This window comes from Buteo buteo, chromosome 10 (genome assembly GCF_964188355.1).
Source record: "Buteo buteo chromosome 10, bButBut1.hap1.1, whole genome shotgun sequence".
Classification (NCBI taxonomy): domain Eukaryota; kingdom Metazoa; phylum Chordata; class Aves; order Accipitriformes; family Accipitridae; genus Buteo; species Buteo buteo.
Genome location: NC_134180.1, coordinates 32,708,081 through 32,731,243, shown reverse-complemented (window position 1 = coordinate 32,731,243; position 23,163 = coordinate 32,708,081). Strand labels below are relative to the sequence as shown.

Sequence of the window (23,163 nt, the reverse complement as noted above, 5' to 3'; positions counted from 1 at the left end):
TACGTGGGATTGTTCACATTCACAAACCTCCTGCCCCAAGTCCTGAAGCTAAACCTCAGCATCGCAAGCAGAAAATTCCAGCTCTTCTCTCGTGAATCTGCACCTCCAGACAGCAACGGAGCAGCTCGGAGCATTCACTGCCACCTCCACCCTCTTGTCCCTGCACGTCACCACCACTGCTGCTCCTGCAACCTGGCAGACTGGCTCTGCCCTCTCCCTGCTCCGCCGCTCGCACCGAGCAGGCGTCGGTACAGCTTCCACTTGTGCAAACAAAGGGGCTGCTTGTCTGAGCCCACAGCCAGAGTAATGAACTTCTGGGAGTTCCAATAGGAATGTCGCAGGAGGCTCCAGAGCCCTTCTTGTTCTTTGGGGATCAGGCTGGGATTTCCTTTGCTTTGGGTCTTTCTCTGAATAGTGAATGTTTGCTCTTTTCAGCAGAGAGAGAGAAGCAGCAGGAGGAGACTTACTCTGCAAGCACATGCACTGTTATGGCTGTCCATCCCAGAGAGGTGGCAGTGGGTTTGATCATTTGGTCACAGTTGTTAGATCAAAATTTATCATCAGTTAAAGCCACCTTTCAGGGTTATGCAAATGCAGCAGCCCCAAACCACCTGTTCTTTTTTTCTTGACAGTTCCATGAGGAAGCACACAACACTCTTTGTCCCTTCAAGAGAAGGCAAGTAGAATATTTTAAGACTAGGAAAGTGTTTCAGAGACCAACCCAGGAGGAAGGAAGGTAAGCTCCCCATCTGTAATCAATTACAATCAGGGAATGCCTCAGCTTCAGAACAAATTAGTCATATCAAGTATATTGCAATATCTTAAAATACAGGAAGATTTAATCAGAGAGAGTGAAGTCAATGAGGAATGCATTCAAGAAAAACAGAAAGTTGTAAAGCAGGAGGCTTCTCAGTTCTGTTACATCCTCTGTATTTCTGCAGGTCAGCAGCATTTCTCCCTCAAAACCTACACAGAAATCACAGCAACAGCAAGAAGTGCTACTTCAGTGGTAGCAGTCGGTTTCCAGTCTCCTCCAGTGCCAATTTATCTCTGCCTTTAACCTCCACTGCCTTGTCTCTAGAGCTGCCTATTTTTCATGATTCTGCTGTGCCCATGCCCTTGCTCTGGTCCCGGCATGGTGACCACTCACACTAGGTGTTTTGTGGCCACCCAAGCAGCAGTTTCACCTCCCAGTGCACCTCCTGTGACCTCAGTGCCCTGCCTCATTCAGGACCCGTTGCCCCCTCCTCAGTCCATCACCCCAGACTGCCCCGTCCGCCCGCACCCCCTCGGCAGTCACAAGTACTGAAACAAAAGGGAGGGCTGGGCACCCTCCTTTTTTCATGTTTAGGAAATTTACTCACAGCTCCTTTATGCCCAGTCATTCTTACACCAACCTGAAAATTTGAACAGCTCTTTTAGCTCCTGCTTATTCTTAATACATACAGAGAGAGCAATTGTATCTCTTCTCAGTCTTCATTTTACCAAGCTAAACAAGCCATGCCTTCCTTCTACCAAAACAGGCTGTTCATTTCCCCTGTGAAAACTGGGAAATTTCCCAGAAGTGTAGTAGCTCCCTCTGTCCCTGTTTACCCCACATTTACTTCTCGTGAACCAGAAAAAAGGCTCACCATTGCCTCATGCAGAGACAATTTTCTCTCTCTACAAGAGCCCTTTCCTCTAGTCTTTCCAGAGCTGTATTTGCCTTTTTTTCCCACAGTAACAGCCTGGCATCCTGAATTATCCCGTGATTTATTGGTACCTATCTAAGCACTTTCCTTCTCCACCATTGCCAAATAACGCTATCCCAGCTTAAAGACAAAATTTCTGGTATTGCCCCAAACAGCATGACCTTCCATTCATACTCTTAGGTTCCATGCCACCCAGTTTACCCCTGTTCTCAAGGTGTTCATGGTCTTCCTGGATGGTATTTTGATCCTCCCTTGTATTGACCACACCTGGTTTTGTCTCATCACAAATTCCACTTGCACACCATTGCCTTCTGTGCCAAAAATCATTAAAGCAAACACTAAACATGACCTCCTGTGGAAACTCCCAGCTGTCCGCTCAGAGCTGCTCTTTGTGTTCTTCTTTAGAGAGACTATTCACATACAGGTGTTGCACCAAATCGTAGCTTCTGAAGCTTAACTAATAATATCTCACATGGCACAGTATCGCACGCCTAAGTGAACTTCAGACAGACTGGGCTACCACACTTCCTCTGTCACCAGAATTTTTTTTTTTTTAATCAAATAAAGATATTAAATTAGTTTTTGTAACCTGCCTTTGGTAAATCCATGTTGTGTTTGCTTTCAGGATTTAATTATTCTTTCATTTAAACTTTGCTCTGAAGTTCTAAATAGTACCTCTGAGGTCAGATTAAGAGGTCTGAATTTGACAAGATTATTTTCCTTGCCTCGCTCCCATCCCCCCAAAAAAGAAAGGAAGAAGAGGTATTATGTCCACTACAATCTAATCCTGTGGAACCACGTGTAACCTGGTAGATTTATTGAGGACCTTTTCCTCTGGACTTGCAGCTTAATTGGCTCAACAGCGCAGCAGCTGGAACAGAGATCTCTCAGGCTCTCACACCTAGTGCATTAGCTTCAATGGCTTTTGCCTTTTGCTGCTGACCCGGTAATTTTCTGTTTCTATGAATTTCTCACCATAAGCCACCCTTTCCCTCACGTTCATCATATCACCCTTATGGAGGTAATATATTCATTCATGTGGTTCCCATTTTGGCTCCTTAATTCCTACGACTTCTGCTTCCTTCACCTCCCTGGATGCTAGAGCCCTGGTAATTCTTTACTTGTTTCCGTATTATTTGTTTGGCAGTGGGACTGTCCAGTGTTTGTTTATTTTCCTTTGCAAGATCTAATTCAACTTGACTTTTGCCAGTTTCCACTTTATCTCTGTCCGTTCCAACCATCATGGGTGAAGTCTCCTGATGCTCTCCCCCACTTCTCTGTTACTTCTAACACCACCTTCGAAGCAGTTATTTATGAAGTTATGCCTACAGCCTTTCCCTGCCAGTTCCCCCCTTGCTGCAAACATGAATTGCAGATAATTTTTGCACTTCTCACAAAAAAGATTCCATGTCTACAATGAGTCCGTGAGTTCTTCAGTGCATCTGCTTTTGGTAGCCCATTCTCCTAGTCTAAGCCTAAATTCAGGGAGGTCAGAGTCTGCACACACGTCCCAATTCCACTGAGCACCCCACCAGTACTGCTGAGGACCACCCCACAGTGGGGGTATAGCCCTGCTTATTAAGATCCCTCCTTTTGGAAGAAAAATCTGAGTTATAACATCCCTTCTGTTGCCTTTCCATTTAATTTAACCATGAAGGCACTTGATGAAATGCTATTTCCTAAAATGTCCCTCTGCAAGGTCTTCATGCCTGGTAAAAACAGCTCTGAAAGGCCACCAGCTCTTCTTGTCCCCTCACAGTTGGTGAGAAGAACTGTGCTAGCTACTGCATCTGGGAATACCTGGGCTCTCCCCTTGACAGTACTACTGGTCCCTACTGTACATCCTTGACAGTGCGATTTCTGGTGGTACCTAGCACCCCTCCAGAGGTCTGTGTTCAATGTTGGGGTCAGCAGCTGGGCTCTAGCACACCCCTGTAGATCTTTTACTGTCTTTTCCTACAGAGATCTTGTCCAAATCCTAGTTCTGTTTTTGTCCATCCTACAGCCTTACCTTCCTTGCTGTTATTAGTGCACAGTGGTACCCCACGAGTGTTACCGTACTTCTGTCCTACTGAAAGAGACAATACCTGTGCTCTGGTCGTGACTGCTATTCCATCAATCTTTTCTGGATTTCTACTCCATAGACACACAGTCCTTATGCACAGGCACAGCATGTGAGGCCTTCGTTCAGCCAAAACGCTGTCAAACAGGTGGCTTTTAAACAAAGACAAAAATGTATAAACCTCATCAGTCATCACTGCTGGCCCCAAGAAAAAGCACTGCCCTTTCAGAGGTCCCCCTGCCCCAGCCCCTAACCTCCCTCTCCAAAGCTGACCTCCATTTCAGTCTGCACCATTCCGTGTACTCCAATTGCAATTCATCAGCCAGGCTCGAATAGCTGTGTTTTTAGTCTATAAATCACCAGGCTAGACATCTGCCCGGCTTTCAAAGGAGTTTTGTTCTTCTTGTTGGCTACCGCAAACTTTAAGGTACTTGGAGGCCTGAAGCAGCCCAACCACCCCCTCCCAAGCAACTTGTGTTGATTTAAAATGCAAAGGACGGCTTCACAGAGAGAGCCCAGATGATGATAAAGCGCTATTGTTTGTGTCTTTATGGGCCGAGACTCCAAACTTGATGTTTGCGGATTATTCTGAGAGGTAGCTGCTGGCGGGGAGAGACAGAGACAAAGCTGTGTGTCACTGCGTGCTGCAGGCCACCTCCCCTGGCCCTTGTGACAGCCCTTACACAGGCTGAATAAGAAGTGTTACAAGATGGTGTCCTCCAGCATCCCACAAAGACCTGCTGGGGAAGCGGAGCCAATGATCAGAAAGAAGCCATCAAAGGCAGCCGCACCACCTCCCCCTCGGGTCAGGCAGCAAGTCACTGAAGTGCCGGGCACAGCTGTATCAAAGGAGCTGACACCTCCAACAACATCGGCGCTGGCGCTTGATCCGCTTCTACAGCGAAAAGGAGACAAGTCAGCAGCTCCACCGAGCGACACAAATGCCACAGAGGGGCTCTGGATGGATAAGAGTGGCTTTTAACCACACATTCTCCATTTTTACCAACTGCAGGTGTGTGAGGCAGTCTGCAGCCAGCTGCTGAGAAGACACCTCGGGGCGTTCTCTCTGTGGCATCTGATGTGACTCCTTGCTCGCATTCTTGCTCCTGCAAGAAAGGACCAGGAGACTGAAGCCCACCTCTGGATTGTGAGGTTGGGGAAGGCTGTGTGCTAGGGCAGGGCAGGTGGAGGAGGAATACTGGGAGCCAGTCTTGTGCTTCCTTCCCATGATTTAGCACAGCCTCCTGCTCTCTCAGTTTCATCAACTCACGTTTTCACTATTCTAAACACTCACCTTCCCATCCTGCAACAATTTCTGCCTGAAACACTAGCCTGTTTTGCCATTAGCAATGAAGGTCTATTGTAATCCTTACAGGCAGGTACATCAATTTTTTTATCCAGAAAAGCCTTCACTCTATTTTAAAATGATTCCCTTTTTCCCCACCTCCATTTCCATGTTTCCTTTGCTATGTTTCCAGTGGATCTGACACTTCTGCATTAACAGAAGACAGAGACCTGTGATAAAAATACACTTTCATGGAGTGCTTGGGCAGGAAGCATTACAAGACCCGAGCAAGAAATAAAAATACAATAACCTATCAAAATTCAGCTCTGATGGACTCACTGCCACAAAAACAGAAACAAGTGAGCAGACACCTTGGCAAGGACTCAATCATTTTCTGTACAGCATTCCTGGAAGCAGCCAAGGGTTGAAAGCTGTTGCAAAGTTACTGGGAATAGGGAAAACAGTAACTGAAGGGGGATGACACACTTGGACATTCTGCAATTTCTAAGCTAAAACAGAGACGGGATCAGAGCTGAAAAATCACTGATGAGAGTTTACACAACAGCACTGGGTCTATTGGCCAGCCACCTCCCAGTAACAGACCAGAGACCACTAGGCTTTCTTCATAGCACCCAGAACCCCCCTGCTGGAGTGCAGGCCAGCGACTCTGCACCCCTGGCCCTGATGGGGAGAAGATGAGAGATGAGGGGAGAAGGTGCTGGGCAGCAGAGCTGGGATCGAGGGGCGGTTTTGCCCTACAAGCATTGATCTTCCAGCTCACAGCCTGAAGCTGAAAGCACTGCACCAGTGTGCTTTCAGCTCTCCAGAGCACACTTACGAACAGAAAAGGGTCCTCTCCACCAGGTCTGCCTGGATGTACCGTGGCTGGAATACACTGAGCTACCCAGGACAGAGGGTAAGGAAGCTGTCCAGGACTAAACTAGAGAAATTTACTCTCATGAACATCCACAAGCACAGAAGAATCCATATGCGTTTTGCAGCCATGCTACTGACCAGAGTCCCAAGACCATATACTTCCCCTTGACTGGTAACACCGATGAAGTTCCAGAGCATCTGCCTCATTGCAGAGCCTTTTCCTTTGGGGCAGTAAATGCCTGCCCAGCCCTCGGGAGTCGGAGATACTGGAAGAGGCAGCGGAGGCAGCTGCCTTCTGTGGTAGCCACAGTAGCACAATCTTGGACCTCGAGGGCTTTTACCCCCGCAGGGAAAGCAAAGACTAAGCAAAACTATACACTGGGTCTGCCTGTTTCTCCTCTTGGAAATTCAGCCACCAGTCCCACAGAGCAACAGGAAAAATCACATTCATTTCCACAGAGATTTTATCACCTCAGTCTTGGCATGGGAGAGGCATCTCCGCCCAGCTCTGAGCAAGAAAGTGCATTTTGCTGGCTTTTTTTATGTAATCAGAACAAATTCCTTGGAGATGAGTCACATAGTTTCAAGAGTGTCCAGAGAGATGTCAAGCAGGCCTCAAGTGAAAATCAGTGACACACCTTGCTGAGAGGGTGCACGCTCGCTGGCAGGCTCTTTGCCCCTGTGGACACCAGGCAAGGGAAGGGGCTCGATGGATGTTCCCAGGGAGGCTCCCACGAGCCACACACACACATGTGGCACCTCCAGACCCAGGACACTGCTGGTGTTTACATTCTCTCTGTAAAGACAGTGATGGTTTCAGGGTGGAGCTGGAGTGCTTCCCTGCAGCTGCTCTCCAGGCTTAAACACTGCAGATTTTTGGTTATTCAGGCTGGAGGAGCCTGGCAGTCAGGGAAAAGATTTCAACTTCAGAAATAGAGGTTCTGCCCCACCAAAGCCTCGTCAAACTGCAGGGGTTCCTGCCTGGGATGTTTGTTATGGTGGAACAGCTGCATCCCATGGCAGTTGTTTCAGTGCTGTCATGTTGCTATGTTAAGCAAACCTGTTCCACTCCCTTGTCCGGGAATGAGTACTCCAGCCTCCATGGGTCTGCAGGCCAGACAGAGGACAAAGATGATACCTGCGTAATTTCAAGGCATAGCCTGCTTTAGTGTCTCCTTTAGAGGTTGAAATGTAGAGGAGGACCACGAAGAACTAGACCCAGACGCAATCCCAGAGGTTCAAAGTAACACTGAGGAAAATGCTGTGGATGCTTTTGGGCCTTTAGGTATCAAAGCAGATGGAACAGACAAAAACATTGGTGGAGCTTGGCTCTGGGTCAGTCTTCTTTCACTAATGCCCAGGGCAAGGCTTGGCACAAGGTACCAATGCAGGCCAGCCTCCCGATTTGCAAACCACATGCAGTTCTCTCTGCAAGCAGGGTGTGCAGGGCGCTGCCAGTGTAGAGTGGGGCAAATATCCATTTGTGTGTTCTTTGAGGGCAACTGCAGAAGACACAACCCAACTATTACACCCTTCACCTTTCAACTTCACCCTCAGGTGACTAACAATTACCAGCTACCATTAATATTAAATGGGAGAGAAAGAAATGCAATCCTCTCTCTGCTCTTCACATTCCACAATATCACAAACAATTTGTCATATTGGGAGGGGCAGAGGCAGGAGAAGCATTAATTATTGATACTCGGGAACAGATGGCTTTTCTTGTACCAGGGCAGCGAAATGTAAGAGGAGCCTGTGCGTGAGGATGTGAGGATTAAATGGGTAGACACATATCAGATAACGAGCCTTCAAGTGGAACAGGAACCTTCCTCCTAGGACCAGCTCCACTGGCCTGCAGAGCTCTCAGCAACAGCCCCGGCTGCAGAAACAAATCCAATGACATCTGAATTAGTGAGGCTTCACCAGAACCTTTCAACGCTCCCTCACTTCTGTACAGAACATCCTGGACATGATGACTGACAGCTTCCAGACAGCAGAGGCTTGACAAACCAGACACGAAATGGTCTCTCTGGAGACCCTACTGGTTGCATTTCACATGTTCATCCTCATCTGCTGCCCTGTGCCATGCAAGGTTTATTCCTGAGACCACATAAGGTGTCCAGGAGTGACTCCCTCCTGCCTTCCACTGGCTTCTACATCCAACTCAGGGTGCTGGGCTCCAGAATCAGAGATCCAAGTGATCTGGGCCAGTGACTTCAACCAGAGACTCTGTCATCCAACTCTTTTTGCCAGCTTTTCCTACTGATCCATATAAGGATCAAGAGCAAGACAACTTCATTCTTGTCAGCTCCTGTGTAGGTGTCCTTGAGGTCAGAGACATTTACCAGGTTGCAAAACAGGCTTGGCACAGGACACCCGCTGTGAGTGTCCCCATGTCCAAGAGCAGACCATGGGACTGACATCCTTATGAGACAGGAAGAACAACGGGGCAAGAGTGATTCTCCACCACAGGCAGCCGATTCACCAGAGTGCAAACAGTGGCACTACAGAGACAAAAGCTTTTCCTGAAACCTTCATCAAGAGTCTCTGTATCCACTGCTGGAGCCAGGCATCTGCATCCGTTTTCACTTTGGTGTACTTGTGTGTTTGCTGGAAGACTAAGGAACCAGCTGTACTGACTCAGACCTGGGCCTGGGTAGCCCAGGGTCCTGTCTCAAGCAGCGGTTATAAGCAGATGCCCAGGGAAGAGTCAGAACTGGGCAAACCAATGGTGATACCTCCTCTACTACTGCAAGAATGATATTCCTCAGCTATTTTCCGTTTGGAGATTTTACAAGCCAGACACCAACTCTGTACATAGTGACTCAATTCAGTCTTCCTCTTTGGACATACCCTTTAAATCCTGTAAATGGGCACACACTTTCCCAGCCAGGACTGATTAAATCCATGGTTATTCCACTGAGCAAGGCAGACTTTCTTGCTACCTCCAGAGGCCCAGAAGGCACCTCAGGACCACAGTGTCCAATCCCTTGATATATTGGGGACCTCCTCACAGTCTTTACCCAAACTCAGTTTGTTCTCTTGGCCTCTGCTAAAAGGTTGTTCCAAAGCCTCATTATTCTGATAATTAGACATGCTATTCTCATTTCTCAAGCTGACTAATCACTGATTTCCAACTCCTCTCAGTCTGCCTGGGGTCATGCAGCCTGCAGCCTGTGAGAGTCCTAAGACACGTACAATCTTGTGATTTGGAAAAACACAACTTCCCAGCTTCCCTCCTGGCCTGGATCAATGGCAAAGTGCTCAAGGTGAACAAATGCCAAATGCCAGGAGACAGCTACTGTCCATGAACAATACAACTTTTCACAATGTGGAGTAGGATGGAGGAAGTTTCCCTACCTAGGTGCCAGTGAAGAGGGGGAAGCAACCTTAGAAAGACCTGGGCCACATCCATCCTGGGAAAGATTGAGCTCTACCAAAAAAGCAGCAAACCTTCCCACTATAGAAGCTTTGATCAGCGTCCAAGTTTGCTCTAGTTTGGTATGGGAAATGGACAAACCTGAAAGAGTGTCTTTATACTGCTGCATTATACCAACATGAGAGCTTTTGTTCCTCTAAAAATGCTGTTCATCTCACTGTGATAGTACCACAAAATGTTTCTCATGTAGATCTGGCTTTAAAGAGCAGTCTCCACAGAACCATGATGTGTTTACACTAGCTAACTGCTGCTGAACAATCAGCTGAGAGCTAACATGCATGGGCTAATCTCACCTCCCCCACATTTCACAGGGGCTAAGAAGTGGATCATCTAGCAAAAGAAGCCTATGGATTAGAGAGCAATACAATGGATCAAAAAGCAGGAGGAGGCCACATCTTTTCAACCCCAGAGCAGAATTGCTCCCTTTCACCCTACTCAAGTTAACATTTACGTGAATCTTTTCTCCGCTGCTTGAAGAAGGAATCACATTATATACACATTCCAGAGAACTTTTCCCAGCAGAAATAACCATTTTTAACACACATTGCGCTTGGGAGAATGTCTAGAATTTTACAGGCAAATGCATGGGTGGAGCTGTGTTTTGACCCATACAGGAAAGCTGTGAGTTGACATCACCATCCCAGTCAGGCTCTGGAGTCAGGGCAGTCGGCGGGCTTGGGAGGAAGATGTGCTTGGCAGGAGCTCCCTACCTCTTTGATGGCAGACATCTTGATGTTCTCATAGTAGTGCAGCGGTGCATTGGGTGAACTCATGTCATAGCCAAACCCAGCTACCGCCACCTCATCACAGTTGTGGAGCGCCATGGTTATTGCTACGCTTCCCAAGGTGGGGATGTTCTGAGAGGAGAGAAAGCAGGAATGGAAGTCATTAGCAGGTTGCCATTTCTATAATCAAAGATTTCCTCTTATTGTCTGTGCTCACAGGGGCACTGCTGCTGCTAAGCAGAAAATCAGGAACAGGGTATTTGGCTATATCAGCACATCAGCTGCCCAGTGCCATCTTGCAGGGTCAATAGCCTCCCAACTTATAAAGAAAATCATATGTTAGCTAGCTTCCTGCAAAGCATCGAGCACAAAAGCAGCGGCTCTCATTTGAGGGTCTATGACCTGACTCTCCAGGGCAGTACTGCAGGGCAGAGGGATTAATGCAAATGGTCAGACTCCCCCTCCACAACTTTGCTATCCTGAGAATGGGGCAGCAGATGACCTGGAGGATGAATCACTGGGTTACAATTCTATGCACGTTGCTGGCTTCCAGCTAGGCTAAGGAGAAATACTTATCCCAAACAGGCCACCACAAAGGAGCAGAAGTGAGGAACAGTACAAACTCTTTATTTTACTGATGGCAAAAGCAGTTTACGGAGGCTGTTAGACAGCTCTGGGAGATGGAGATCAGGCAGACCCAGTCAGCAGTGTGCACTGAGACCCCTTCCTTTGCTCAGGAGCACCCTCCCAGGCAAAGGGCACTCTGCCCTGTGCCATACCCACCCTTCCTAGCCACAGCATACTGGGAAGCCAGTCAGAGATGGGTGCTAGCATTCTGAGCAGGGACACCCCAACTGTCCTCTCCCATCTGCTGACCAGCCTTTTGCACTGAAGTCCAGCCTCAGCCCTTCCCATTTCATATGGCTTCTGCCGAGGCCCTGTGACAGTGGTGCTGTACGGCTGCAACTCCTCTTGTGCGTTCAGATGAACATGACCGCTGTGATAGATGAGTGCTTCCAGTGCAAAACCCTAGCTCACAGACTGTTCTAGCTCCCCTTTAGGCAGACAAATCCAGAGGTAGTGTTACCCCAGGGGCTAGGGAGAGGCTGAGAAATCCACCCACATATTTTATCTTCATTTGTAGAGCATCCAACATCGGCCATATCAAAAGTTTCATGAACTCAGAGGACATGCTCAGACAGTCACCAAGGGTGACAGCCTCTTAGCTGAGATGTAGAAACCAGCTGCATGCTTATATTTTGCATTTAAAACGGTTTACCCTGAACCGGTGAGCAACGCTCTTGCATGTCACCTGATGTTTGTAACAGACTGGGAACACAATGTTTTGAGTTTCTGCCGCTCATTTAAAGGAACCAGCTTTTGGCAGCACACTACCTTGCTCACTTCTGATCACCTGACCAGTCCCAAGACCAACATTTTCCAAGCAAAGAATGCCACCCATACCCTAGCTGAGATGTGCAGAGCTGGGAGCACAACACATGTGCTATGGAGAACTCCAATACAGTACACTGGAATTACACTAACCTGAAGACAAACATGCAAAAACTGCTTATGGCTAAATCAGTGAGACATCTGATTAAAACATTTGCAGTGCAACTGTAACAGTGCACATCTCAAATGAAAAGACCTTACTACATCCTCCTGTGCCAGCTCCAGATGTTAGGAAAAACAGCAGAGTCATTTTGTTCTCACTGCTTAATTTCAATTGACCCATACAGGAGAGCAACATTCATAAAAACAATATTGTTTTTATTCTGGTTACTTTAGTTAATTATTAATTCACTTGTAGCCATAGAATATCAAGGAGGGGTTTAAAAAAAATTGAAAAAAGTTTATTAGGCAAGGATAAGAAAATTCCCCCAAATTTCAAAATATGCAACAACATCCTGTCTTCCCAGGCATGGCAGTTCAAATTCAGATATTCCCAGCTTTATGTTTTACATAGGAGATGACATTCGGATGTCACTGGAATTGCATCAGCTGGTAAGTGGACTTGCCACAAAACCCTTTCCGTCAGCTGAGCTGTAGTTACAGTGTCCAAAACATAGTGAGTAAATGGTTACGTCCTTGAGAATGTGTCGTTGTTGGGAATATGACAGCGTTAACACCACCCACACTTGCACTGGGCCCATTCCCACGGTACAGCTCAAGGGAGACACAGGGTCTTTGCCTGGAGGGAATTTCACTGGCCAAGTTAACATTTAAGAGCTAACTTTCTAATGTGAGTCTTACAAACCACAGAGAATTAATCATACTACCCAACCTTATGGGAGGACTGCCAAACGACCATAACTTTCTTTCAAGCATATTCTTATTTCTGTTTGGAGAATAAGAGATCACAGAAATCAAAAGTGAACTTTCCTTTGGTCACCAAATATCTGCCTGATTTTATTCTACACATAATACCTCCAATGGCCTTTACGGAAAAATAGGAGATAATTTTCTCATCTGCTTCTGTTCTTCAGTAGTTCCTGACATGCCAGTACCTCAGTACTGCCTGGTTCTCTCTCAAAAATGATTAAAATCCCAAGGACTACCAAAGACTTCCTAATCTCTCAGATTGTAGTAGATGTATCTGGTTTGGCTCCTACGACTATCAGAAATTCACATGCTGTCCTTAGCAAAAATAGTTTTGTGTTGCCCTAAAATCACATTCAGAAACTGATGATCTGATGGCAGTTTTTAATTAAATTATGCCTTATTTATGTTACCACCCTCCAATACTACGGTAGCTACAGCCTAATGCTTGTGTCCCCCTTGAAGACAAGAGATCAGCAGGCATTCACACCTTCACTGCTGAGATGCAGCCTCACGTCCCACTGCTGCAGGCAGAACCCTGTGGGCTAGAGAGGACCGTCTAGAAAATATTTTAAAAATTATTATCGCTGCTATTCACTGAGGGCAATAACTGTTAGGGCAGCACGGGGATGCCTGCAGAGCCCACGCTTAGTAAATGGCGTGGGTAACAGCACCTGCTAAGAGAAGAACATGAGTACAAACTGTGTGTGCACCCACATGCGCCTGGATCAAATACACATAACTGGGCATTTGTTCCAAACTGCTTACGTTAACAAAGCAGCCACTATAAGAAAGATTAAACAGTAACTGGGGAATTAGAGAGGCTTGAAAAAAAAGGAGGCGGCTTGAACAGGAGTATAGAAGCATGATTGCTGGTTAACTACATGTCATTAGTAAGTCAATACAGTGCTTTGGTCCTGATTTGGTTTAACCTATAGAAACGGAGTGGTTTTCTCCTGTCACAGCCTGCTGAGCTTCTGCTACTCCTTCCCTCTGTTGAAAATGAAGCACTGCCTCATGTCCAGCATGCAGCACAGGAAAGAGAAGGCCCTGCAGGATCTAGGGATGTGTCCCAAGCTGTGCTGCAGAGAAACCAACTCAGCAGCATTCTCAGGTCCAGAGGAAAGGGCTCTCCTATCCTCTCAGCAAAGAAGCGGCAAATGAGAGGGAACACACATCAGAGAGAGGAAACAGGTTAGAAGTATTCTCTGGCTGCATCTACACAGCTTCCAAGCTCTCCTGATTGTACACAGGCATATAAATTTGTTTGCTGCTAAACTCTAATCTGGACCTAATGAATCATGTACAACCTTCAGGGCAAGCTGGGGGACAGATCACTCCAAAAGAAGTTAGGCATCATGGACATGGCTGTGCCAAACCTGGCTTGCTATGCCCTGCACAATGCGTCAGTGCGATCTCACCACACACACCCTGGTGCCGTGCCCCAAAGACATACCAAAGCAACCACCACACCTCTTGCATTGAGTTATGAAAATAAAACTCTCTCAAAAAACTGAACAGGCCTCATGTTATTCTAGGCCATTGCTAAGGAAAAAAACCAAAATCCCAACATCCTGCCTCAGGAATAATAATCTGGGTTTGGACAAGCTCAAAGCCTGTCTTTCTGCTGATGGCCCTCTATGTGCCTGGGTATTCCTGTACCACCAAGCAATGCTGCTTTCAGCGAAATGGTTGAAGAATGGCAGCACAACAGTGGCCAGTGCCGAGGCAGAAGCCTCCTGGGATTCCTCCCAGCTGCACACAGACTGGCCAGTGCAGGCTAGGCCATGGCATGGGGCTGCCTGGAGTGGTCCAGGAGGACCGCTGCTCCAGACGTAGCCGTGATGAGTTTCTGACCTCAACTGGTGCCCACCAGTCAGGGAGAGCTGGGAATGGCAAGACCCCAGAAAGCATTGGCAGTTCCCTGCCACAAGCCTGGAACTTGGCTTTCCAAGCTCTGTCCCCCCTACTGTGTCTCACAGGTTTCTGTCCCAGCTGGGGCCCACGGTGGGTACCAGGTTTAGCATGCCCTCCTCAGCACTGGTAAACAACTACAAGGGCAACCTCCCTGGATAATGTGGCCTGAACTGACAGTCAGAATTTCCAAGCCTGGGCTGCTTGTCTAAGCCCAAACATCTGGAAAATGTAATACCTAATATAATGCTCCCCAGGGATCAGCCCTTTGCCTGGTCCCATTTGAGAGAACGCAGCAGACTGACAGATGAGCCAGAGACAACACCAAAAGGCCATCTGACAAACTGAGAAGCTGAGGAGCAGCAAACATAGTGGTGAGCAACATGTCATCGTAGCAGTACTGGGCAAAGGCTGCCTGTCCATCCAGAGCATGGCTCCTTCCAGGGGCCTGCTGGCACGTGTCCTCCATGGGTGAGGTGAGCACATGCATGGTGGATCCCGAGTAAGAACAGCGTGAAGACAAGAGAGGCAAAGATCTCTGGTCTTGTGCTGCGACAGGGATCACTGCAAGCTCTGTGTGGTGCAAACACAGCCAGTCTGCACCACTAGGTCAGGGGATCAGAAATGCCTTTAGCGGTACAGACAGACATAGGACAGGTTCTTCTAACTCCTACGCTGTTTTCTGCTGCAATAAAAGATAAAAGGCTTCCCCTCAAGACATTGCTGTTTCATGTTCCATTGGTCCCCCTGAAGACATTTTTAAGACTGACTTCTACTCACAGAAGAAGCCAGTCAGCAGAAATGAACACCAGCACTCCTCTGGACTTAATGGAGGCTGAGCACCATCACCTCATGGGCTTGCGCTGGAGATCCAGTGCTGGTGACTGAACCAGGGGACGGTAACTGCTCTTTGCTTGGTGCATGTGAAAAGCCCTTGCTGCTTTTCATTCCATGCCCGGGTCATTCCTGTGTCACTGCCTGCTGGACTGGAAGGAAATGACTGCTGTAAATCTGTTTTTAGAAATATTTGACTCCCTTAATATGTTAAATGAATTCCAGTTATTTATGGGATTTTACTTAGCTCAGGGTAAGACATATTGAATTGTTCAGATGATTCCAGTTGTTACCTTTTTCACTAAAAGGGTAAGTATTGCTAAAGAATAAATTCCCTAAAAACAATAATACAACTAGATATTCAAATTGGTTTGACTACTCTATTAATTTTTTTGAGGGAAAACTTGAAAAACTGCTCACCTAGGAAAAATTGCTACCTTAGTTTTATCAGTTACAGACTTGACCACCTAATGGCAGTAAAGACAAAACAAAAGAAATACAGAACAAAACTATAGTAGCCATCACACGCTATACACAACAGTCACTGGTGGGTTTTTTTTGTTCATTTACGTTTGCACAGGAACATCTCCAAACCTACGCTTTGCTTCCCTTAGTGGGCAAGTTTGGAAATATGGCATAAAAAGCAATTTAGCATCACTTATTGTGAGCAGACAAGTGCCTGGCATTCTGCAGAGCGGTCCCTGTCACAGGAGCTTACAATCTGTAAGTAAGGTGTGCCTGTAAGGTACTCCCACAGCTACCTCCATCCATGCACTGAGTCAGCTGCAATATTGGGCTTCAGAAGACAAAGCAGAGCATTTCTAACACTCTTCCTTCACCTCCCCTAGTTATACCTTGCTGTAAGTGGGACAGAGCCTCCAGAACTGGCAGTCTGCAGCAGAGCAAAAGGCCAGGGGCCTGTTGCTGGTGGCATGACAAGCTGCCCAGCAGGTTTCCATCCTGCCATTTAACTGCTGAGCTCCTATATGACTTAGGCCAAACCAAATATCTTCCACCACATCTAACCTGATGCACAAGTTCTGATTCACTGTTTGCCATAGAGCAGATTCCTGTGCAATGCAGGGAGTATTTCTTAAGGACCTAACGATTTAACAGAGAGCAAGCAAGGGCATGACTTTACTAGAAGCAAGCTGCTCTGTGGTAACCATGTATGTGCTTCATTCTGTGCTAAATGGGAGTTCATGGCCTACTCTTTCATTGAAAAGTAAACTCCCTTCAGTTACTATGGATCTATCACGTGCAGAAGCACGTGGTTGGGCATTTACTGAGAAGCGGCTGGTAGGCATTTATCTGCTACCCTATAATGGCTTATCTGAGCGTCCATTCCCCAGCAGGTCATGGACTGATCACACTGCAGTGGTAATGGATTTAACAGTCCAGCCCATGAAGTAGATGTGCTGTCTTGCAAACCCAAAGCTTACAATGACACTAAGTCTCTATATAGTGGCCCTTTACCTGTCCCTCTACCTGCCTTAGAAGATGCCATCAGAAAAAGGAGGAGAAGCACTCAACTGGAGGGATGGGGTGGCAGACTGCTCTGCTCCTGCCATCCCTCACCTCTCTTCTGCTCCACAAAGACCCAAGAGGTCTCAAGACACAGCCTTCACACAGTGACAGTCCAGCAAGAGCAGCCCAGGAGACAAAGCTTATGGGCACCAGGGCAACCCAGTACTAAAGACAGAAAGGGTTGTTATGACCAGCCAGGGGAGCTGAAAAGCTGCCTACGCAGCAAAGAGTCACCACTGGCATCTCCAGAAAGGCTGCCTGCCCACAGGCAAAACCACATAACAGCAAAGAGAAGCCCTGGGGCGGGATGTGCTAACACTCCAGCATCAGAGGTTAATCCCTGAGTGCATGAGGGCTGTCAGCACTCTGCAGAGGTGCTAATCCATGGCCAGGTGCCTGACACAGCCTGATAACACCTCCTGCGCATGGCTCCTCCTTCACCAAGTTGGTGCTGAGGCTGGGTGAAGTCCAGAGGAGGATGCTTTATCTCTTTAGTAAGGGGTCTATAGATTCAGCCATTTCTAATACACAAATAAACCAAAGGCTTACAGTTTTGGGCAGCAGAGCTTAATCTCAGAAGAAGTTAAATCATAAGCAATTCCATGGATGCACAGCACCAGCAGAGAGACAGAAACAAACACCACAGTCTGCACTGGAGTCCTCAGTCCTGACAATGTGTGCCATCTGAAATGTTCTCCTGGCACCTCACATCATGCTCAGGGCTCCCAGAGGAGTCAGAAAGCCACTGCTCAAATGGCTCTGAGCGCTACTGTGTAGACAGGACTATTCACTACACAGTAAAAAGCATCATGGCAATAACCATCCCTAGCATTGTACATGCAACAGGCAATGACACCTCTGAACTGATGTTCATGCTTGTCCCCCAGTAAGCTGTCTGCAGTGTAAGATAGGTTATTGCATGCCTGAATTACCAGCTGCAATACCAGTGATGTCTGGTTTCAAGGCCAAAAGACCTGTATACACAGAACTTCCACCTAAACATAAATCACGTACATACACCTTTGTCTAGTGAGACAGCCAAGCCTGCACCTACTCCTTAAGAGGATTCTTTAATCAAAGCGAGGGTCTTTACTAGCTCCTTCTTTCATGCTAAATCATCTTCAGGCATTAATATTTAACTTTCCCCAGACACTGCTAGGATCCTAAACGAAAGGTTTTTTTTAATCATCAGCTTATCCCAAGAAAAGTGTAGTCCACATGTAGTAGGAAATAGCTCTCCCTCTTCTTAGGACTTCAGTAAGTGGACTGAGGAAACTCCTGAAAAGCTTGACCTGTTCCAGAGAGAAGTCACTATTCATTATGGGTGACCAGTTTTGCTCCTCGCTCAGACTTTCAGCTACTAATGCCACAAGTGCAACCAAAATGCATGTCCGAGTTGTACCCCTCTACTATCCTCCAGAACCATCTGGCCCAAATTATATTATCAAAGCAGAGGATGTTACTACATTCACCCTTTATTGAATCCTGGGAAAAACGCTTTGAGATCAGCCCCAAACTATTTTGCTAGCTCTCCTCAACCTTGCTGAAAAAGCCCCCAAATTACAAAGTTAATTGGCAGCACATTGTTACCATATGTGGTGTGCAAGAGAAGCACTGAAGTTTATTTAGGCATCAGAACCAAAGAAGAGTGGAATATTACTGCTCTTTATGAGGATTTCATGTTGGCCTTGATAACTAAGGCACCCCCAGCCTTGATCCTCCTGCGTGTAGCCTGCCCAACATATCACAGCACACTGCAGCATGGGGGCACCAATCTGCCCCCATGCCGGTTCCCCCCAAGAAACTCAGGACACATACTGTTTGCTGTGCTTTTGCTTACTAGACCTCAGCATTTTCATTTTCGATGTTCATATGCTTCTTTCCTGAGTAAAGTTTTCCAGGCTGTCTCGCATCTCTAAAGCATGACCCTGAACCCAACCAGCTATGCTCTCCGGCTGCTGGGTCACACTGTCTCTTGTGGAGCAATTCTCCTTTCTCTGCCTGCCTTGCTCATCTTGCTGGATCTCTCTCAAATCTTTAATGAGAGTTGGATTCTTGGTCTAGATGCTTCGATTTCCACTCTTCGCATTTGAAGTCTCAGTGAAAAAAGGTCTATAGAACATTTGTATCACTGGGATTCTACTCAGACTCCTCCCTCTTTACGCTGGCTGCAGTACCTTCTGTTGAAGCATTTGCACAGATGCAGCAGCATTCAACTAAAGCATGAAGTCCCAGCAGCTCCATGACAGCAGTCCACAGATGATGTCTGTAGTAAAATTTGTACCCACAGGCTAGAAATACACTCTCCCTATTTTTAAACTCTGACGGAATCACTGTATTAGAGTGTCCTTGCGTAGACAGGACAGGGTATACTAACCTCCCAGCCCCACAGATGCACCTGCAGAGCTTCTGCTGCCCCATCTTAAAGAATGAACTACAATTAACACAATCTAGCAGGGGTCATGGGCAAAGACTGCTTGCCTTGAAGCTCCATAAACTATTTTTAAATGCTCAGATGGACTTTCATGAAATAAAACATCAGGTTTCAATTAAGATGCCTTCATTTCCCAGCCTGATGTGTGTTAAACAACCTATCAAAACCTCATAAACTTCAGTTCACAGCATTTTCATTTCCGGATTCTCTCTCCTCCTCTCAGCTTAAGTAATATCTTGCGTATTAAAATAACGTGTTTAAAAATAAAAACAAATCTGGAGAAAATAAAGGCGAAAGTCTTGATAATTTCTGTCCTTCATTGGAGCAGCAGTCCTGATTTTCTGGAAGAAAAATCAAGACCACATCCTTCTAAGGGTAAGTTCTGGAGAATGCAGAGAGGTGAAGTTACTCTGTAGCTGAAGGGAATATTTGGGATAAGATACCTTCAGTGCACAGGGCAAAAATCCAGCGGTTCCAGAACCACAAGACAGCTTCTGTACATACATACGCAACAATGCATTTCACAAAAGACCTATTCTGTGTGGCTGAATCTGTCTGCACATCTTGCACACCACAGTTTAAGAAGTGAATGTCTCACCTCCACGCACCCACCCATCTGACCTGTATAAAACAAACATCTCTAATATTTCTGAAGACTTTATGATATAATTAGAGCATGGAAAATGAGGCACTATTCTATCTAGTCCAAATCCATGCTGTGACATGGCAAATCTCCGGTACTAGTAACAACGGAGGGACAATGCCAGGGGCAGAGCAAACAGACCTTGTCCAGCAGAACTGCTTCTCTCTGGGTTTGTCAGCTGTGCTAACGTGCCCCAAAATGTCACGTGTGGTCTCTATCAACAACTATATCACATATGTACATGAGTAATTTACCTAAGTAATACTTTCTCTAATGGTTGATACATTAGGTAGAGCAAATATAAATAGGTTCTCAGACAGTGTTGCACTGTGAGATAATCCAGAAAACCCAAGTCACCACCTACTCCAAGCTAACACTCCAAAAAGCTGCACTGGGGGTGACAGATACTAGAATGACCATGGAGGTATTCTGTTAATAACTATGACCTAAAACTGTGGTTTACATTGTTTTCTTTTGTAAGCTTTTACATCTAAAACTCTTCACTGTAAGATCAGAATTTCTTACCAAAGGCCTCATAAAACAAATCGTTACCCTCTTTTACGATAAGCCTGGGATACAGGATGAGATGTGCAATATCAGTGATTTTAGGCTGCAGTCTCCATGAGGATAGCAAATTGTAAAACTGTAGCATGACCTTTAGGGAGACCTGCACTGCTTTCAGATGCACTAAGGGTGCAGAGAGCAGGATTCCTTCTTCCTTTTAGGAAGGAGCTCCCTCCACGCACACAAACAAGTGCCCTTCTGGCAGGCTGCAGGTGACAGGAAATCACCCAGCTGGTGTTGGAAGCCTCAGAGCTGCCTCCAGAAAAGGGGTTCTCTGTAACACCCATTGCTTCGTACCAGAAAGGAAGGACCTTGCCTTGGCCTTAAGGAGGCTGAGCGCTGCCACCATAACAGCGTCAAAGTCACTTCCCTTCAATATCCAACAGCGGAGGCCCAAATGAAAAGTAAGAACAGTGTAAGCCTACTCTGTTGTTTGGTCTCTCATCATTCCCCTTGGTTTTGCTTGTTCTGCTTTATACCTACCCCTCTGCCCATCAGGCCGTTGTTGAAAGGCAGTCCAATGAAGCTGAAAGCTGCCTCCTGGATGAAGTAGGGATTCAGGATACGTATCTCATGAGGTTCTCTTGGGACACGGGTTGCCACTGACTTCCAAAAGCCATCAGAGGCACTCTGGTAACAAAAAGAAAAAGGAAAAAGATAAAACAACACATACAATTATATACTAGAGATAGCAGATTGCTATTATTCTTAAAAAAATAAACCCAAAATGCAGTACTGGCAGCAGTTCCTGCTATCCCTGCTCACTGCCACAAGGCTGTAGTGGGAGGGTGCATCCTGGACGGGTGACAGCAGCACGTGCAGATGCACTCGAGCTAGTCTGGATGACAAGTGTGAGGAAGACAGAGAGGCCTGGGCTTCAGCACGAATGACTCCCTCCCTGGTGCCATCTTTTCACTCTTATTGGCACTTCAGCTAGTTCGGTTAATGGCTTAAGCGTTCCAGCACACACTGTGACCACTCCCACCTGCCTCCAAGGGGATGTTCTCTTGGATAGCAAATGCTTTTAAGAACATTCAAAGAGCTAAAAATGACCATACAGCTCTATTTTCAGTGTGAATTACATGCTTCCCACTTTATCCTAGATTTATCCTCTTCTGTCAGGTTTTATGTAAATTAAGTTGTAAGCTTATAAAGGTGCCATCTTGTCTTGTGAAGAGTCGTGCATGTTCACGGTACAAAGCAAAAACCAACTAAGTATGTCCTTTATGTTTACCCAATAAATTGTTTTTTAATTAAAGTCTTCACCCTGCAAAGATGGGAGAACACTGGCCTGGAATACTGCTGCCCTGCTAGACAGCCCTGCCTAGAGGGGCTTGTGCCTCTCTGCCACATTACTTTATATCATTGCTCCTGCTGGTCCAGATGTTAGTGAGTATAGCATGTACTGCCCTCAAAATAACCAGAGGCTCCGTGTTCACAGGACTTACAGAACAATTATGTTCTAACATTTCACTTCTGTTTGGGTTAAAAATTGAGAGCAAGGCACAGGGAGGATGGCAGGAATTTTAATCTCGTAACCAACAGCTTCGCCAGGGTAATCTGATTGACTACCTCCTTCTCGAAGCATTGAGCCATCTTCTCTGCGATCTGCATGACAAGCAACAGAGGCAGACGTTACACTCTACATAAAAAGCACAAGCTTTGGAAGTCATTATTTACACCAGTTTTGGGTTGCTTGCAGCTTAACAGTGACTTTATAGTTGCTTTCAAGGCACTGCTGAAAATGTTGATGGTCCCCTGCAAAATCCTCAGGAGCCTCCTCTGCCCAGTAGTGATTACCCCTGTAATTACTGACAGTAATTCTGCCACAGCCAACACCTGCTGCATTTCACACACTACTTGAGCTGCGCACGGCTCCTGTGAACTCTCATGCCACGTGGTGCTAAACACCTTACAGAGGCTTCTTTATGGAACAATCCCATGGTTATCTTTAGTTGCTGAATTTCAAATCCTGAAGAATGAAACTTTGGTAGATGGCTCTTGCTACAAAAGGCATTAACACAGTAAACTCGATGAGGATGCACAGTTATCCAAACCAACAGTCTAAGACAGCCAAATGCCATTGCTATCCTGTTTTGATCCCACGTGCCCCCTCAAAGCTGCCCAAACACAATACACTTTTGCTGACCAGGGCAAGGACCCTGTGAGTTTAAGTTTGCATTTCAACAATGGCAAAGTACCCTCAGGACACTAAATGGAAAAAAATACTAATTAAAACTCATGTTCTTTCATCATAGTTGAATTAGAAAGAATGCCTGGTGTCAAAGCGGTCTAACACCTTCCATTATAATATGGGATTTTCAGCCACTGAGTGATCCCACTGTTTAAAAAAAAATTAGAAAAAAAAAATCAACTTTATAAATGTTAATAAAGTCCAACATCCATTTGACCAAGGGATTTGAGGGATTTGGTATGTCAGCTGAGTTTTGCCTCCTTGTGAAAATTCATTAAAAATTGGATAAATATTAAACCTTTGGAATTTCCTAAAGGCACATGTAAAGCAGAGGCCTTTCAGTTCCAAGGAAGGAGGGGGGGGAAAAATTCAATAAAAAAAATTTACAGATTCCACTTGCATTAAGCACGCTCCAGGTCTCACAGAAATGAAGATGATAAACAAAAATCTTGCACAGCTACTCATCCAGCGAAACCATCTTTCATGGCTTTAAGCAGGCACACCCTGGAAAAGTAGTGTGTGACCTTGAAACTAAAATAAATTTATAAGTTCAATTATGATTTCACGTGCAACTCTAAATATGGCATTGCCTAAATTCTGCAAACAATTCAAATCAAAGGTCTGCAAGCTATTTAAAGTGGACAAAAGCTGCCTTT

General features: G+C 46.2%; 1 protein-coding gene across 12 annotated transcripts in view; it reads right to left on the bottom strand.

Annotated features, from left to right (window-relative positions):
• Positions 1 to 23,163, bottom strand: part of ST3GAL3 (ST3 beta-galactoside alpha-2,3-sialyltransferase 3) — a 194,393-nt gene that overhangs the window by 7,851 nt on the left and 163,379 nt on the right. For 11 of the 12 annotated variants that reach the window (XM_075039262.1, XM_075039265.1, XM_075039266.1 and 8 more), the window contains 2 exons: positions 20,797 to 20,943; positions 10,064 to 10,210 (listed from right to left, as the gene is read on the bottom strand). In XM_075039262.1, the coding sequence (XP_074895363.1) occupies positions 10,064 to 10,210; positions 20,797 to 20,943 (294 nt within the window). The remainder of the gene's footprint in view (positions 1 to 10,063; positions 10,211 to 20,796; positions 20,944 to 23,163) is intronic. The other variant, XM_075039267.1, reaches the window with a different exon arrangement.